Source organism: Ixodes scapularis, unplaced genomic scaffold, assembly GCF_016920785.2.
Source record: "Ixodes scapularis isolate PalLabHiFi unplaced genomic scaffold, ASM1692078v2 PGA_scaffold11__112_contigs__length_91849675, whole genome shotgun sequence".
Classification (NCBI taxonomy): domain Eukaryota; kingdom Metazoa; phylum Arthropoda; class Arachnida; order Ixodida; family Ixodidae; genus Ixodes; species Ixodes scapularis.
The window spans coordinates 43,182,843-43,200,955 of NW_024609837.1; the positions used below are offsets into that span (position 1 = coordinate 43,182,843).

The window sequence follows — 18,113 nt, forward strand, 5'->3', positions numbered from 1 at the left end:
GGTGCACGCTGCGCTGTAGGCTGAGAGTGTCTGGTAGCCTCTCCGTGAATGAAACTTGACTCGTGCGAACCGGCTTGGGCTTCGGGGGTCGGCAGTTGGACTTCATAGGAGTTCTTGTCTCCGTGAAAGAAACATGGTCAATGCGAGCGGGCTTCTGAAATCGGCGGTCGGACTTCGTAGAAGTTCTTATACGCGTAGTCGCGGATTATACCCGAGCGTGCCCGCCGGATACTAGCAATATTTATCGCCTAAGAACGGTCCTGCTGCTTTTCGTGCTGAGTGAGCTAAGACGGTCGTGTTGCTTTTCGTGCTGAGTGAGCTTCGTAGGGCGTTTTTCCTTTGACAAAAGGCAGCCCAAAAGCACCCTAAAAAGGTTTGCAATTTATAAAGCATGGTTATTGCGGCGCGCCCCCGACCAGCCGCGAGTGCACCTCCATCACTGGAGACGTGCCACAGTACCTTGCCGTGTCATATTGGCACCTAATATAACATCTGCACAAAGTGTGTAAATGCAAAACTTTTACCCCGTGTAATGAACACCCCCCCAAATATGTGTCAATTTTTCGGGAAAAAAAGTGTGTTCATTGTTCGAGTAAATACGGTAGGTATTTTCGGACCACATCTTGCAATCAGACGGGGTGAAGGCCTTTAAAGGGACACTCAAGTCAACTGCTGCTAGCACCGACAGCAGCAAATAAGTAGCATCTTCTCACCGTCCTACGCTCAGTGAAAGTTTGAGGCTTCGGTGCTTTTCCACAACAAAAATCTTAACCCAAAACTTCTTGCAAGAATGAGGCAGCGAAAGGACTGGGCAACCGGGAAAGCGAGAAGTACCAGGTTTAGACAAAGAAGGAAGAGTCGCCTTCAGTGTCCCTTTGTTGGCGCTCCGCAGCATAAAGGTAGAGGGGTCGAAAGTGAGGAAAAGTCATGCGACGCCACAAGCATGACTGCTTCTCTGCGTCGCCTGCTTAGTCGTCGCCATGCTGCGTTCCGGAGTCGCCCGGGGAGGGCGCGTGTAGACATGGAGGAGAGAGAGAGAGAAAGGGGGAGAGAACGAGTGCCAGAGAGAGAAAGAGGCAGAGCGAGAGAGGAGGTGCCTACCGGTACCTCTGCGTTGTCCCGACGAGCTGCCAACCCCCGCAAAGGCGTCCTGCTGCCCTCCCGACGACTGCGCGCTCTGATGCAGCGCGGAGTCCGAATTGGTCCTGCGAGGAAGTACCACCCCATTGCAACACAATGCCCATTCACTAAGCCCATTGGGTACTAATCACGAGTGTCACTCATGCCATCCATTATGAACCAATAAGCCCAGCCAAGAGCCTGGCTCATGTTTGAGTTTCGAAGCCTGTTCTGTATGCTCTCTGGCAGATGGAAGCGCTACCACTGTTGCCCCACCCCCTTTAGGTTAAATTGTTGTTTGTTTAAAATTTTCACAGAGAGGGTTCTATTATCCCAGGAAAAAATAAAAACATTTGACGTCTGGAAGCATAGCGAAAGGCGACATGGCCTCAAGCCTAAATGCGGAGGTCCGCTTTAGCTGAAGAAGAAATACAGAAAATTTTATGTGAAAGTGATGAGTGCGCAAACGCTTCCGATGACAAGTTTACCACCTTTCCGACGACCCGGAAATTTTATTTAAAATTGGCAATTTGCTCGAAAATTAAACAAAAACATTCACTTGGTCTCCAGCTGTTGTTTTCTCCTCTCCATCTTCCTGAACGTTTTTAACAATAGGATACAGTGAAGAACTAGTGAATGGACACATCGGATGGCCAAGAATACTTAATGAGGGCAACAAACAACATCTCGTAACCTCACGGGGGTCACGTGACGTCACCGGGGTCATGTGACCTCACGGGGGTCACGTGACGTCACTGGGGTCATGTGACCTCACTGGGGTCACGTGACATCACCGGGGCCACGCGACGTCATTGGGGCCACGTGACCTCACGGCGGTCACATGACCTCACCGGGGTCATGTGACCTCACCAGCGTCACGTGACTTCACCGGGGTCACGTGACCTCCCGGTTACGCCGACAGCAATGCCACTGAAGTCTGAAACAGGTGCCTCGGAATATAAAAAATGTGACCCACACCCGCGGCTATCACTTCTGAAAGTTAGTGCACTCTAACGGATGTCTATTTTCGGTTCGTCAGAGAGTTGGCCTGTGTAACCGTGTGATTTTCAACGAAGGAATGCTTATATTGGTGAAACACAGATAGTACACCTCACATCCCCAGCAGAATGCTTTGTGTTCCACCTTGGTTTTGTCATAGCCTTGATTGCAGTTCCGTCATATTTAGCATTTCTGTCCACCTTGTTGGGAACATAAAACGTGCCTACCTGCTCAAGGCAGCATTAAAAGTTATAATGATGCTTACCAACAACCATCTGTTAAAGAGATACAACGAAATTTCGGCGCTTGTTTTTTGGTCTATATGTGTTCAAAGGAGCAGTATCACATCGGACACACCAATATCCTGTTAACAAAGAAACGAAAAGGAATTTTAAAACAAACTAAACAATTAGCAAAGAGCACCTGGTGAATGTTGCTAACGTCCCGTTCGTAATGACCGTCGAGGCACCTTGGCAGATAGTGAGGACATTTGTCTCACCTCCGGCCACCACTAGGGAAGAGGTGGAAGGAGGAACTCCCCTTTTCCTGAGAATATTTTTTGTGTGCCCCAGAAGTTGCTATTGTCCCTTTACAAGATTATAGAAGATTAACCTGTCTCTCGAAATTCGTTCAAAAGCAGCCGCTTCGGTGGCTGGAACGACTAGGCTATCCTCTCGACGTGAGCCTCGCCCGTGGCCTCGCTGCAGCTCTGCTCATTCCTAGACGAACTAAGTCACGATTCCGTTGGATGTCACATGCTCTTCGCAGGCTGCTCTCCGAGCGCTTGCCAGAGTGGGCCGTTTAAACGAAAAATACAGCCACCAGGCTCAAAATACAAACGTGCGATTGTCATTTATGGATATTGTGGATCATATTCAACCTATTTTTGAGCCCGACGGGTATATTTCAAATTTCGTTAAAGTATTCCTTTAAGCGACGCCTTTAACATGATTTAAAGCAAGGGTGCACGACTCAAAAATGATGCGAACCAAAAAAATGTTTATTGGAAAATGCGCGGGTTTTCAATCTCTTGCAGACAGGTTTTCCACATCTGGCATGATCGCACTGGTTGTCGTCTTGAGCACATATCGCAGTGTCGCGTCCGCAGGCCGCATGTTGTGCACCTCAGATTTAAAGTGTTTCCAGAGCTGTTGAGGTCTAAAAAATGTGCCACAATACAGTTGAATTATGTAAATAATGCCATCTTTGTTACGAAGACTGATGCAAGCAGTCAGCCATAGTAGGCAAGCGAAACCACAATTTCCAGGTCTATTTTTGACAGCCCACAAACTTGCGATGAAGGTCAAACCTACGTTTGAAAGCGAAACTATAGTTCTTTGGCTATCCACGGGATTGTGGAACATAATTGTCCACACTAAATTTAATTTTTTGATGGCGCTTGGCAACCATCGATCATTGGTGATCGATGGCCTATAGACATGGTCAGGAAGGAGTTAACTTTCTGCTTTTTCTTTCAGTTGCGTCTTCTGTTGACATGGGACGTTTTTGGTCTCTGGTCCCGTGGAAGTTGTGTGCGCTTGCTGTATAGCAACAGGCTGGCTACTTGTTAGAAGAAAAAAAAAGCATGCGAATATCGTTAAGGTTTCCAATTTTGTTCCTGAGCAGCAAGAGACGCATATCACCGGCAATAACGAACTCTCAAAAGTAAGTGCAGGCTCCCCCTTTAAAAAAGCAAAATAGTTAAATAGTTTTGAAAAAATTAACACGAGATGACGAGAAACACATGTATACCTAGAGTCTTATTTCCTGCCCATGCCTATTTCCCACCGATAACAGGAAAAGAAAGAATGCTATGCAGCAGTTTGACGGTCCCAACTTTTTGGTAAGGTCTAGAAAGCATCGCAGGCATCGTCTCCGACCGTTTTTAGATTGATTAGCATATTTTCAAATGTCAGGCAGTGTTAAATGCTATCAAATTTAACTGTGGCGGGTTTCCAACTTTCTGAGAAAAACCTCCTTAACACAGTAAAAAGAAAAATCTTTGGTGCTACTAGCAGGCCTGCCAGGCGTTCGATAACAGGAGTCTTTCCCTGTGCTCAAATCCAGGCCACTTTTGAACTCCAAAGAAAACCAAAAGTAGCTGTCAAATCTAGAGGCATTGGTTGCAATCGAAGCGATTAAAACGGCAGATACGACAGATTCACGAGAAAAGGTTTCTGTCGCACGCAATGTGACACGACAAAGTAGCTTTATGAAAGAAATGCGAGTCCCGGTTACCAGCCTCTTCTGGCGTTTGTTAGATTCTAATGCAAACTAACCACCGCCACCAAACAACAACCCGCTTGCCGCAGAAGCTGTGAAGCGTAAATTAGGCGACAACGGGCAAAAAGCAAAACTCTCACCGTCTCCAGCTGGAATCGGGCGGGGGGGAGAGGTAGAGAGAGGAGCTGTAGGGCGACACGTCAACCTGATCACGTGGGCCGTCAGGGAAAAACAGGATTGGCCGTGACACGCAGGCAAGCACGAACACTACCGATCGACTCGTCGCAAAATACCCCGATATCCCATGACGTGGCACATACTACGAAAAAAACACGTCAATGCTCCCAACTCACCCCAATCTTTTTTTTTTTTTGGGGGGGGGGGGGGGGGGAGCGAGGCGTTAGAATGGGGCTTTGGGACACGATTTAGTTACATAATTTTGGGTTACGGAGTTGCGCAGCATTTGCCGAGGAACAGACCGAGTCGAACTGACGGCGAGAGACCGCCACGAAGAAATGTGACGGAGACAAGAACGAAGGGCCGTCTTTCACGGATGCCCCGCCTCCGGTATGTGCTAGCTGCCTTCAGCCATTCTTTCGGTGCACGTGCACGCTCAAGCACCGTGAAACAACGAAGCCTCGTCGAAGGCAGCAGGCTGGCACTGGAGGCGGCGCAACTGAAGTTCCTCCCTGCTGTTCCCATCCTGTCACTCACCAGACAGTGGCTGCAGGAAGCGCCTTTTTTACTTTCGGCGAGCTGCGTTCCACCACGTCCAGGAACAGCATCCGCCACTTTACCCGTAAGTATGCATAAACGATTGGTTACTGCCGTCATTTTCGACGTTGGTGAGACGCAGAAGCATGCAAGTGGCTCCATCGACGACAGCACTCTATGAGGAGCTCAAGTTCGTCTGCTTTTTGATGTGATAACATTGAGCTCTTATCAGTTGATTGAAAGAAATAGTGGGTAGACCTCAAGGCACCTAGCACCGAGGTCCACCCACTATCCTTTGAATCAAAGCCAATCGGAGCTCAGCGTCGTTCTGATGTCATCGCAACTCCTACGCAAGAAGCAGACGACTTGCTCTCGAAATGAGTTCGAGGGACACCTTTGAGCCGCAAAAACCCACGCTTACTCTGCATTTGTTTTTTTGTTTTATTAAAGGACACATGCAAAGGAAAAAAACATTTTTTTTCGACAGCTTAGATGGAAAAAGGATGTCATAAAACGATTTTACAACGAAGAAAAAAATTTTTTAGAGCTATATTTACGGCGCTATACGAATTTGTAGTTGGCGCTCGCGGGAGCCGCCGCTGGTCACGTGGTAGGCCCGCGCGCCGCCGCGCTGCGTCGCCACCGCACGCTGAGCGTTGTGCGAACGCCGCTTCAATGCGTTTCTCCACGCCGCCGTCGCCGCACAAGTTCGTCTGCTTCGGGGCGCCGCCGCCGTCGTCTGACCGGCGCGCAGGTCTATCACATCTGCTTGCGCTTTTTCAGGAGTTCCGTTTGGGCTCTAAAAGTTACTTATTCATCTTAGTTTTTTGTTATACTACAAACAAAGATGAATAAGTTACTTTTAGAGGCCATAGGAAGCTTCCGAAAGAACGCAAGCACCACGTGATAAATAAGGACCAGTCACGTGATAAATACGGACCACTTTTCCGCGGTGCCTGCGGGCGCCAACTACAAATTCGTTTTGCGCCGTAAATATAGCTCTAAAAAATTTTTTCCTTCGTTGTAAAATTGTTTTATGGCATCCTTTTTCCATCTAAGCCGTTTAAAAAAAATGTTTTTTTCCTTTGCATGTGTCCTTTAAGTCGCCCAGGAGGCATTTATTGGGGTCATTTTGGTCACCGATGGATCGACCTCTTTATGCCGGTTTGCCTGCACTCCGAATAAAGACGAGCGAGTCTAAAAATTGGATATCGGACGACGCTCTTTTGTGTTTCCGGACTACACAGGCAGACACAGTCGATTGTGACGCGAAAGAAGTGGAGTGATCTGGAAAAACACTGCCTCCGCGCACAGAAGGACGTACGGTGAAAGTTCGCCGACGTGGTGCCGAACGAGATTAAACCAAAAGTACTGAGTGTTAAACAAAAATAACTGTGTTTTTTCTATATTGCGAAAATGAACTACGCATTAGAGGACACTCGTGCTCTGCCCAAATATACAGTGCAATCCACTTTTGACGATAACACATATCACAATATACCGCTTATAACAATCAGTTCACAGAGTTTCCAGACTAGAAACGACCGGTTTCTAGTCCAGATACAACGATAATGGTTATAGCAATTGCATTTTCGAGTTTTCTCATTCTCGTTATAAGTGGATTGCACTGTAGTGCTACCCATCCAAACCAGATGCCAAAGTTTCAGAACTAACCGTCATCTCAATAAAAAATTACAAATGGTTTTCTGAAATTTTCAACGGGAGAATGGCGGCCAACGGAGGGCTCGGACACACGGAGATGAACGGCATCAGTTACCGAGGGCGGGCACCGTTTCCCCATTGAGCATTTCGGAAGCATTTGAATGTGACGACGGTTAGTCCCTAAACTTTGGCTTTTAGTTTAGGCCGCTATCGCCACGTTTGGGTGGAGAACAAACGTTTCGCAACGCATAATTTACTTTTAAGATTAAAAAAAAAAAAAAAAATTGTTTGGGGGGACACTTTAAGTCACGCGAAACCGCCCTCCAGGCACACGCAGCAACCCCAGCCAAGGATACCCGCTTGTCGAAGGCCGCCTGGCGGCTCTTGTGGGGCGCCGTAGCATGGCGGCCCCTCTCCCGGGTGCCGTGGGGGCGGTCGGGCCCTGCGGGGGGCAGCGCCATCTCCCGGCCGTGGCGCATGTCTTCCAGGTGGTGCAGGGCCCCCTGCAGGTCGATGCTGTGTCCCTGGCCGCCGCTCATCTGGTTCACGTTGGGCAGCGAGCCGCCCCGGTACGAGCCTAGGGACGGCATACTCAGCTGGTGCTTCGGGTAGGCGCCCTGCAAGCGGACACACGAGACACCGTTGCACCGCCGTCCGCACAACAAGGGTCATACTGCCGGATTTTCTATGAGCCGCGATCAAGTAAAGCCTGTTTGTTCCGTGGCACGTATGAGGAGCCCAACGACGTTGCCACTATCCTAACGAGCGCAGACCAAAGTACGAGCGAGCTAGCATTCGTTCCTCTCGCACGTCTGGTTTAAGGCAAACGCCATTTACAACGTGACCGGTGTCACTGGGAATCTGACCAAGGTGGGGGTAGGGGATTGGCAAACGGCGAGTTGGGTCCTGAAGGCAGAAGGGTGTCGACCAGTCGACGTTCGTGGCAGAATGCATGCGGCTTATGGTGGCAAAAATGGGGCGAAGAACTGGCTGCAAACAGTTTTGGGAAGGACCAGAGGAAACGAAGCCCTGCGCAGTGGCTGAGGTGAGGTCGAGAAGCCTCCGTGCTGTCAGTACTATGGTGCAGCATACAGTAGGACGAGTACAGTGTCTTTTTAATTTAATGCACCCAACCGTACGCCTCTCCACTTCCCTCCACGCCATTTTTACCCCTCCAGAACTCCGTTGAACCAGTCATATGTCCCTATACCCGACACATATTAGGAATGTACATAAAGCACGAGTCATTCCAAAAAAGAACCAAAAATTGTGTTTGCACTGAGAAACCACAAAATGACAATTTTGAATGCGCTTAAAACAGCATCAACGAAGAGCTCTCTGGGAAATGCTGCTAAAATCTAGAAAAACCTGTGGGAGTTCTACTACGTACAGGGGGTAAACAAGAGTACAGAAGTCGAATTGTTTTTTCGATAAGCTAAAGCTTCTAACATTCCATATGACTGGAACAAAGTGGCCAATGAAAGGTACAAGTCTAGAGCCTTTTCAGGAGTCACGTTCAGTGGCTAAAATGCAACAAGCATGCACAAAATGCGAAAGCACAAACATGGGAGCACGAACTTGATGTTAGTGTAATTACAAACATGGCTACATAAAGATCTACGGGTGATTCATCTCAAATCGGGCAAACCAAAAATGCCTAAATTTTATTTTCTGCAAAAAAAACAAAAACGGTATGGGGCATTTACAAACAACAAGTTTCCCGTATTTTTGGTTCACAAGATTTGGAGTGTAGAAGACGCTGCCGCAGAAATTAGCATTTCCCTTTGCCGTCGCAGGTTGCATGTTTGAAACCCAGTTGTAAAACAATAATGTAAAGTAGATTAACTTTTCATATTAATTAGAATTTAGACTTCGGTATACACACTAGAAAACAGGGAGTAACAAGTCTATAAAATTCGGAAGTCCAAGCAACATGTCAATATTGTTTCTATATATCAAGGTTCATAATAAACAAGGCTGGATACTGATTGTCCAGAATATTACGAAGAAACTAAAATTGCCATGCTATTCAAATCTCATACTTAAAACTTCGTGGAGATCACCGAAGGTTGATTGCACAGTTCTCGCAGCTAAGAGATAGTATATGAAAGTTTGCACAAAGAACCAGTTTGAAAGAAAAAAGTCAATGGCACATCCTCTGAAGGCAGTACATTATTTGACTAGTTAAATGTAGTTGTGAATTAGTTTTTGCACTGTCCATACTCTGTTCACCCTTATGCTGAGACTACGGTGGAAGCTATGTGCTTGCCGGACCAATCAGCCGCCTCCCTCTTATCACCTGATCCGGCTCTGCTCAGAGGAGGGGTGGGGGGAGAGGCACATGACTAGACTAACAAGGGCGTAGCTTCCACTGCAGTCTCAACTTAGGGGTGAATGAAGTACAAAAACCAGGTCGCAGTTTTGAACATGCCAGCACACGCTCACTGATGATCTACTTTCAGGGAACAAAGTGATACGCGCATGCGTTGGCGCAAGTATGCCACTACTCTGGGTTTTCGCTGTAACAATACACTTAGTTTATAGAACCCCCCCCTCCCAAAAACTACACTTTTGAGAATATTTAAAATGTTGCATGTACCACTCATCAAATGCTATGGTTCATCAGAATAGTCTCAGCTATGTATCTGCACCCTGATCGACTGTTTTCGTCTACCTTTTCCTTCTTGACAATCTTTTTCACAGATGACCCACCATTTTTCTTTTCCTTAACAAGTACAGTGCTTCCCCTATTAGACACAGATAAGTTTCATGATTACGCTGCGTTAGTTCACGAAATGATGCAAGCGTTTCCTTTGCCTTAAACGACGGCCCCTTCGTATTTACCATTTTGTTTATGTCGGTAACTTGCATGTCTATGCTATCGTACTTTGTTTTCCACCCCCGTCAATAAATCAACAAAGAGAAAAAAAAGCCCTCAAAATATTTTGCCCACATCGAGAAACATTAGCTAGTCTGGCCTGATCGGATTGAACAGAAACAGTGAAGTACCGAAAATGTTATACAAAAAATGCAAAGGTCACATGTTTCCTTCACAATAAAGATTCTTTTTATGTTTGGCAGGGGGAGGCGATATAGCAGCTCTAGAAACAGAGTTTCCGCGCACAATCCAAGTGCCCACAAAAAAAGAAAAAAAAACTAAACAATGCAAGTTGCTGCTAGACACAACGGGAGCACACGTCGACAAAACACAAAGAAATGGAAGACACATCGCTAGACGCGAGACGTCGCGCCACGGGCTGAAGACATTGCAGGGCGGGCGGGAAAGCGGGAGCAATGTGCAGGGCGTGTCTGCTAGGACTGAAAACAATTCTTACAAAAGGGCACCGGAAAACTCCTGCCAACAACGCGGCCAACCGTGGCAGCAGGCGTCGGGGTGCCATAGTCACCGACGGAGTAGGAATGGCAGGGTGCGTCTTTCGAACAAAGCACCTACAACACTTGCCTTGGCTGCAAGCGCGTGCTCGAGGTGAATGAGACGAAGCATCGTCGGAGGTGGGGAGCTCGAGCTGGAGGCGGGACAGCCGTAACCCTTCCCTGCCATTCTTCAGCTCGTCGGCGACTATGGTGTGACATAATCGTTGGTGAGCTCATTACCTAAAATTCGCCAACTGACTTCTTTAATATGCGTTCGTCTTTTCTGGCCCCATTTCAACGTCGGGCAACAGATCTCTGATAAGAATGTGCCGACTGGGAAGATTAATTGAAAGGTTAATTAGAGAGCATAACGCAATTAGTTCCCTAATAATTGTTTCACTGCCCCCTCCCCCCCCCCCCCACACACACACACACGCACCGACACCTGCCATGATGTATAACGTTATCTTAAAGCAAAAACTTCTTCCCAACTTCAAGTTCTATTTTTTTTTTTATTAAGATCGATCTTAATAAGAACATTCGATATAAACATTGCAAGATAAAATATTGAATGCAAAACATTGTGTCCTAAGTGCTGGAAGTACTAGTGAAGGCTCCCTAGATGAGCAAAATTAAGAAAGGAAGAGTGTAAACTTTTCAGCTTCGACTTCCGAAGATATATACGAAACAGGGCACCAAAAATAGATGCTAGTAGAAACCTACTCTAAACCTACTGAAGAACTTTCACCTAATGCACTTTTCACTTTACTCAATTAAAGTACACTATAATAATAAACACCAAAGTTTACCACTTAAAGGGGCACTGACACCCCAAAGGTCCATTTTTTTTTTATTGTCTAAAACAATGCAAGTTGTAGTCATAGACACGCAAAAAGAAACGCATAGCAAAAAAAATTTCCCCGCGCACGCCTTTTTATTTTTGGCGTTTTTCTCCCCCGCTGCTTACCTCCTTGCTTCTTTTGATCGGTGGCGTCAAAAATCAGGAAATTTAGAAGCTTTGTAAGGGACATTTTTATAACATTTCATAACAGCAATCGTAAAACATGTTTTTTAACGCAATTGCGAACGCACTTTGGCCCCTCTTTTTGAAATACCAAAAATCAGAGTCCGGTGTGATGTCGCTTCCTCGATTTGTATCCTCCCCTAGAAAACTTGGCTGCGCTCGAGCAGAAAATGATCGGCAAGTCGGGGAAGAAACCGGTTTTTCCCCGCCGGCGCCCTTCTATCCCGCTTCCCTCACCTCCTCCTCGCTTCGGGTCGCGGTGGCAACGGCGCTTTGCTTCGTAGCGTGGAGCGGAGGTCCGAAAGAAAGTCAACTTGCAGGAGACCACGAAATTTGACTCACTGCACTGGCGCGGATCGCGCGGGAACTTCAAATTCGCCATTTGGAAATTGTTTTTATAATTCAGAAATACTAAATTGCCAAGTTTCTAATTTTTAGGGTAATGTACCGGCATCGTTTTCAATCGTTTCGGATAATAAAAAAAAAAAGATTTTGATGAGTCAGTGCTCCTTTAAAGGCAACTCCGCACAATTTTGAAGATTTTGGGATAATGAGTAATTTCGCATTAAAAAGCCCTAGCAAAACACAGTGCATTATTTGCTTCGCGAAAAATGGGATATATATTTTTAAATCTAATTTTAAACACGAGCAGAAATCAAAACCAAAACTTCGCCTCCGTTCGGCAACATTGGCTTCGGGCCGCCAAGAACATGGCTATTACGTGGTGCGAGATGTCACGTGATCCTCTACGCAACGACGGGCGGGATCGGGGCGGGCGTGTGTCAGGCCCAAGTGTCGTCTGCACCGCACCTTCACCACGTTTTGGTGTCTACGATATTCGATGACGTCTGCACAACTGCGGCATTAGTCTGCACACGTACTGTCCGTAGTGTGAACGAAACTCTTAGAGACAATAATCACAAATGGTGAGACGACGATGACGGGATCAACGCAGGGCGGCCGGACGGCTCCCAAGAAGCACACTGCCGCGCTGAGAGGAGACATTGCTGACATCATGCGTTACGCTTGCCCAGAGAAGTAAAAGGGGGCAATGGTGATGACGTTTAGCTTAGTGTTGGCTACGCCCACGCTGCAGCCTTGACTGTGCTGTTGGTTGCACCTCAATTCGCCCGCTTGAGTCAGCCGATTTCAACAACTTGCTGAGTTGCAAATTTGCTGGACCGTTTAAGAAACATTTACACAGAACTATGTCATAATATTTGACGTGTGGTCTTGCTAAGTGATACTGAAGAGGACTGCATTGTTTTTTCAAAAACAAAAATGAAGCGGAGTTGCCCTTTAAACTAGTGATGGGAATGAGCACATTCCATCACCATGCTAATAGTTTATGAGAGCCTTTAGATTTCACCTCATGTAATTTTCAATTTAATTGAAATTGATTTTATTCAGTACATTCCACTACTATGTTAGTGGTTTGACAACAGCCTTTCATGTAAGGGACAAACACCTGAAACAAACACGGGAAAACAAAGCAATTGCTCGTTTCTGCTAACCGCATAGTGGTTTGTTCACACAAGCTCCAAGTTACTCTGTGTCCCTTCAAGAACCTTTTGCATAAACATTAGCCATCATAGTCATCCTGTTCTCATCATCTCACAGCATATGCCACTGACACAAAAGTATGGATGGGTCGGCGCAAAGTTGCCGAGAAGAACATGGCAGGATGAGCGGGCGCAAGCGGGCTTACATTCGCCGCTTGTGAGATGTAGGCAGAGTCGTACTGGGCTCCGTATCCCTGTGCATTATCCAGACCATGGCTGCTCTGCAAGAACAAAACAGCAATGAGAGAGATAATAAAAAAACCAACAACACTACAGTCAAACAACAAGGAGTTCAAGTTCTCAGCCCTATTCGCAATTCCAGCAAAATGTATGGCACCTGGCGGAAAAAAACACCGAATTAGCCGGACCTTTCGCAATTTCTGCTCTTCTCCCATGGCTTCTGTGTTTGCATGCTGTCCTCAGTTGGCATGACGGCCACTGAATCAAAACGAGATCAGTTGCATTGCTTGTGTCCACAGCACAACGAAAATGGTGGCAAGGACCGGGCGGGAGCTAAAACCACGACTCCCAATGGACTACCGAATTAGGCATGTCTCGCGTTGCTTCTCGTGTAGCCCGAGGCAAACAGTCATCGCCGTCAATGTCGTATCGGCGTGTTGCCTAGGTCGCTTGTGAACCAGATGCTGCGCATTTATCAATGCTCGTCGGCGCCGTAGAAAGGCAGTAAATAGTCCTTCCATCGCTTCCCTGAAGAAGGCTAAAAGTTTGCTTACGCCAACACACCGCCACAGGTTCCGAACATAGTGGATAGAAATTGGGGCAAACCATTGTGAAGCCGATGTTTCCCGCTTAAACACAAGCATTGTGCGTTCAGCTATGTGGAGAGCAATCTTGTCTGCTTCTTGTACAAGGGTTGCAATCATGTCAGAATGCCGAGCTCTTATTGGTGGTTTTAAAAAATATTGGTAGGCCTCAAGGCATCTAGCATTAAGGTCTACCCACTATCTTTTTAATCAAAGCCAATAAGAGCTCAGCGTCGTTCTGACGTCACCGCAACTCTTACGCAAGATGCAGACGACTTGCCCTCCACATGCTAGGGGACATCTCTCTGTGGCAATGGAGCCAAAGCTACAGAGCCGAAGCACGGCTTTCCATCGTGCAGCTCAATATAGTTCAACCAGAATAATTTGCTGGGTATAACTTAACCAATTAAATATATTTAAAATTGTTCTTTTTAGCTTTGATTTCCCAATGTTCCTATAATATTAGCCAGGATGTGCCAAACTTGGCATTACTTTTTTTAGGTCTTTGGGGTTTTGTTGGCTTAAAGTTCGCCGCAGGTTTCCTGGTTTCCTGCAAAACAAACATGGCGCCTTTATCGCGTCCGTTGTTGGGTACCATCGGTGTGGTGCACCGTCTGTGAGCTCGCCCCTCTGTTTGCCTGTAGGATTTTCACGAAATTGGGCACCCACGAGTGGTTAAAACAAACGAAGAGGTGTACAACGTGTATGCACAGGTGAGACAGAGGGAACCGGGAATCTCTTGTTTCCTTATACCGGTGGGTTAGCAAGCTCACTGGCACAAGCGAGCAGGAATGGGGGTTGAGCCCAGGATCCCAAGGTTCTGCAGCGCAAGCTTTCGCTATACATGTTCTGAGCTGTGGTGCATCACCAAACCCTCCTTAGGGCCAGCAGTAATTGAACATGATCCAAATATAATTTGACACTGCGCCTTGGCGTGTGTGTGCTTCTATTTCGGCATGTCATGCTCGCACTATGATTTTTCAGCACCAGAAGAGTTTCCATGTCAATGACCTCGAAACACTGGAGCACTGACGAGATTCACAGCATTCCTTAAATCGCCGCCGCACATCTGTGTCAATTGCGAGACAAATACAATTCGAAGAGATCCAACGCGGTGTAATTCACCTCGTAGGTCGGACCGAACGCTTCAGTCGAGGCATTGACTCGTGTTCAAAAACGGGTGAAACGTTTGAGAAAGAGACGCGGATATGGGGCCTGCATTCTCGGCGATTGCGATTCAACACCTTCAACCACAATCCTCGTACGAAGAGCAGTCAAGCCAAAACCCAAACTGAAACGGAAACAAAAAGAAAAGTCCGGAACTACTTGGTGCGATAACACAGAGCCGCTAGCTCTGCCTGCATCCCCCCTTCCCTAGCTTTCCGTTCATTGCCACAGAAAGTTTTCCCTGAGTGCACATGTGGCATGACCTGTTTTCGGCCGCAATATTTGTCAGGAGTGGCAGCCTCTATAGGCTGCTGGAGTCGCAAACACTCGGTTTCGCCTTGCGATGTAACCAGTGGCATCACTAGAGTCAGCGGCACGTGAGGCAGTGCCCCGCGGCGGGCCACTGCCTCTGGTGCTAGCTAGCCACACACCAAACACTGAACTTCAGTCTGCTGTAAAATCACTTATAATGGTCCAATCTGAAAAGATTTTCTGAGATTGGATTCATTTTGCAATATTTAGTAACATGTTAATAGTAACATAGTATTTTTTTATTGAGATGCTTTCTCTCCTTTTTTTTTTTCTACAAATGATGAGACAATCTCTTTCTTAATTATATTGAGAATTAACATAATTAAAAATAACCAGATATTTAAAACCAGCTTAAAAAATGAGTAAGACTGATTAGCTTCATCAAGTTTGGTTAAAAAATTAAGATGTACAACCCTCAGTATTCTCTTTAAGACCAGAACAGTGATGAAATGGCTACATTTGTCATAAAAAAAAAGGAATGAATTGAAAACCGGAGAAGTATATGTTTTTTTTTGGTCAAACTGGCTACTGGTACCATGTTTTCCGGCCAAAGAAAGCCGCACCTTTGTGCAAGTCACACCCCCATAAAGGGCTGTTTTCCAAAAAAATGTTAGTTTATAAGTAGCACCTACATGTTTGTACGGTCGGCACGGCGAAACTGGACTGAAAAGCCCACATCTGTGCATTATGACCGCAATATATGCGCAATCGAGAGCGAGTCTCAATACTTTCATCAACGGATCGAACGGGAAATATAACCACTGTGGCGAATCTCCGCAGTTAAAGGGACACTGACACCCACCAAAATTTTTTTTATTTTTTGCCAGGCGACTTAATATGATGTCAGAAGGCTACCCTATCAATATTTTGCGACCGCGTCACATATATTCTTAATAAAGTCAAAAAATGCAACTGCTCGAAACCAAAACCGGACTGGGGAGAAAGAAGAAAAATAGAGGAGGAGTGTGTTGGTGAAAGTCACGTGGCTGCATAACTTTTTTTCCCTTCAATTAACATAATTGTGGCTTTTTAGAAGCCACAAAAAAATAGATATTGTATTTCTTTTCTATTTTCAATATTGAGTTTTTTTATATTTTTTGTATTTTTTATTTTAGGCACACAATATTTTAATATTGTGTGCCTTTGATGACCCACGACTTTGATTATATTTGATGGTTGTGTCTAAACCATAAAAAATGGCTTGTGACCACAGAGAAGAGATTGAGTGCAACTAAAACCAACCAGTTCTCGATCGGCAGTTTTTGGGCGGAAACAAAATGAATTTCGAGCCACTAATTGTGTTCTGGGAAGTTGGACTCTCATATGTCATATACAAATAAAAAAATGGCGAGCATAAATACCTGGTCAATATCCCTTTAAGGTCAACACTTAGAGGAGAAAGAATGCATATAAGTTGTATAAGAAGCATCAACGAAAAACTAATATGTCGGAAAATAGGGTGTAAATGAAACAAATAATAATATACACATCAAGCTACTGCCGTCCAATCTACCATATCCTATGGACTACAGTCCATGGACACCCATTTAGAAGTTTAAATTCACGCGGTGCAGACTATCTATAGGTGTGGACTAGACAAGGATTTGTTTTCCAAGAGCATCCATTACCACAAGATACGACAGGCTTTGTGAATGACACAGTATATTAACGATGCAACAAGGCATACATAGTGAGGTGGAAAAAAACAGTGCAAAATATGGAAGACAAGTGGATGCACAAGGCGTATGCGAGCACTTCTACTTGTCTTGTGTCTTTTGCGTCATTTCTTTCATTTCAATGTATTAATTATGATTTACGTATGGTGCAAGCTTCTTTGAGAGTTAATAAAGTGGGCGTTTGGCAAGGTGTCCTGTATATGAGAACTCATTACATGCAAACTAGGCACCAAGTACAGACTAGGCGCAAGGATTTTGTGTATCGCTGGTCATGCAGTGCGGCAGTTGATTTTTTCCATTCTATGACAAGTCCGTCGTGAAGCAAAGGGCTTTAGAATCGTGCAGTAATCGTTGCACCAAAAGGCTCAAGCACCAATTAGGCAGAGTGCAAGCACAGATGTTCCTGGTGGCTGACAGCTTCAGCTGGGATCCAGGAAACCAAATGTGGAACATTCCAAAACCCGAGCGATTGTCTGAGGTCAACGCACCGACAAGAACAAAAAAGAAAAAAAAAAAAAAAAAAAACAAGTATTATTAAATTATTTTGCTCCTTCGTAAAACTTTCCGTTTTGTCTTTTTTTTTCATGATGCATTCGCAATGTCAAACTTGCACAATTACGTCAGCCAAATTTGGCTTACGGATTGGATTTGGATGTGGGCACCACGTCATCGCTTGGACTGCGCTCGGTAACAGACAATCCGTCGGCCAACAGTGGGGTCACTCGCGTTTGTGGCCAATTAGTGAGGTGACGAATATCGGAGAGCTCGATCCATGTGTATGGTACCACTTGGGAGTAGTAATACCAACCAGGTAGTTTGTTTCCTGTTTTTTTTTTTCTTTCTCCCTGTGCATTGAAATAACATTTCTTTTTTCCCTCTCATTTTCCTTTCTTTTTTTTCTTTCTTTTTTTTCCCGCAAAGCTACATTGAATAAATTTGAGTATGATAAATCCCACAACCCAAACACACATTCGAAAAAATTTTTTCAACTTAGTTCATTGGCTTATACTTACACGGCTTTTTTTTTTACGACTGAGTAGCGAGAACACCTTGTATGTCACGACCGTCGGAGAAAGCATTCGGCCAAAACAAAGAGGTTTGTGGTAGCACTTCTGTCACGCCAGACAAGCTTGTTGTACGTAGAACATGTTTCTGGGACACCATATTTCGGTGCAATCGTATACCTACTGAGACTCGTACCGCGACTTCCAACAAGAACGCCACTGACTGTCGCTATGGTCACGTGATCACCTACAACAGCCAACCGGTTCGCAGCGGGGCTCACCCATGAGTGAGCCTTGCCGAAGTGGTGACGCCATATGCTGTCCTCCCTGTAGCAAAGCTTTTGTCTTCCCGTGTTTCCCACATCACCCACACCAAAAGCATACTTGGCGTTAAAAGATTATTTCGTGGTCCCTTCAAGTTTCTACACCTGAGCCAAAAATCAGTATGTGGTCACGTGCTCTTCCTCTCGGGCCCCCAATACTCTCTCCTGGCAAGTTTGGCTACATTCAGT

At 45.8% G+C, this 18,113-nt stretch overlaps 1 protein-coding gene across 4 annotated transcripts in view; it reads right to left on the reverse strand.

The window, feature by feature from the left end:
- LOC8040832 (CREB-regulated transcription coactivator 1) overlaps nt 1–18,113 on the reverse strand; it is a 62,144-nt gene that overhangs the window by 37,532 nt on the left and 6,499 nt on the right. For 2 of the 4 annotated variants that reach the window (XM_029979900.4, XM_040498992.2), the window contains exons 2-5: nt 12,825–12,899; nt 7,074–7,334; nt 4,482–4,546; nt 1,108–1,205 (exon numbers count right to left, since the gene is read on the reverse strand). In XM_029979900.4, the coding sequence (XP_029835760.2) occupies nt 1,108–1,205; nt 4,482–4,546; nt 7,074–7,334; nt 12,825–12,899 (499 nt within the window). Of the gene's footprint in view, nt 1–1,101; nt 1,206–4,481; nt 4,547–7,073; nt 7,335–12,824; nt 12,900–18,113 lie in introns of all 4 variants that reach the window. The other 2 variants (XM_040205194.3, XM_029979899.4) reach the window with 1 other exon arrangement.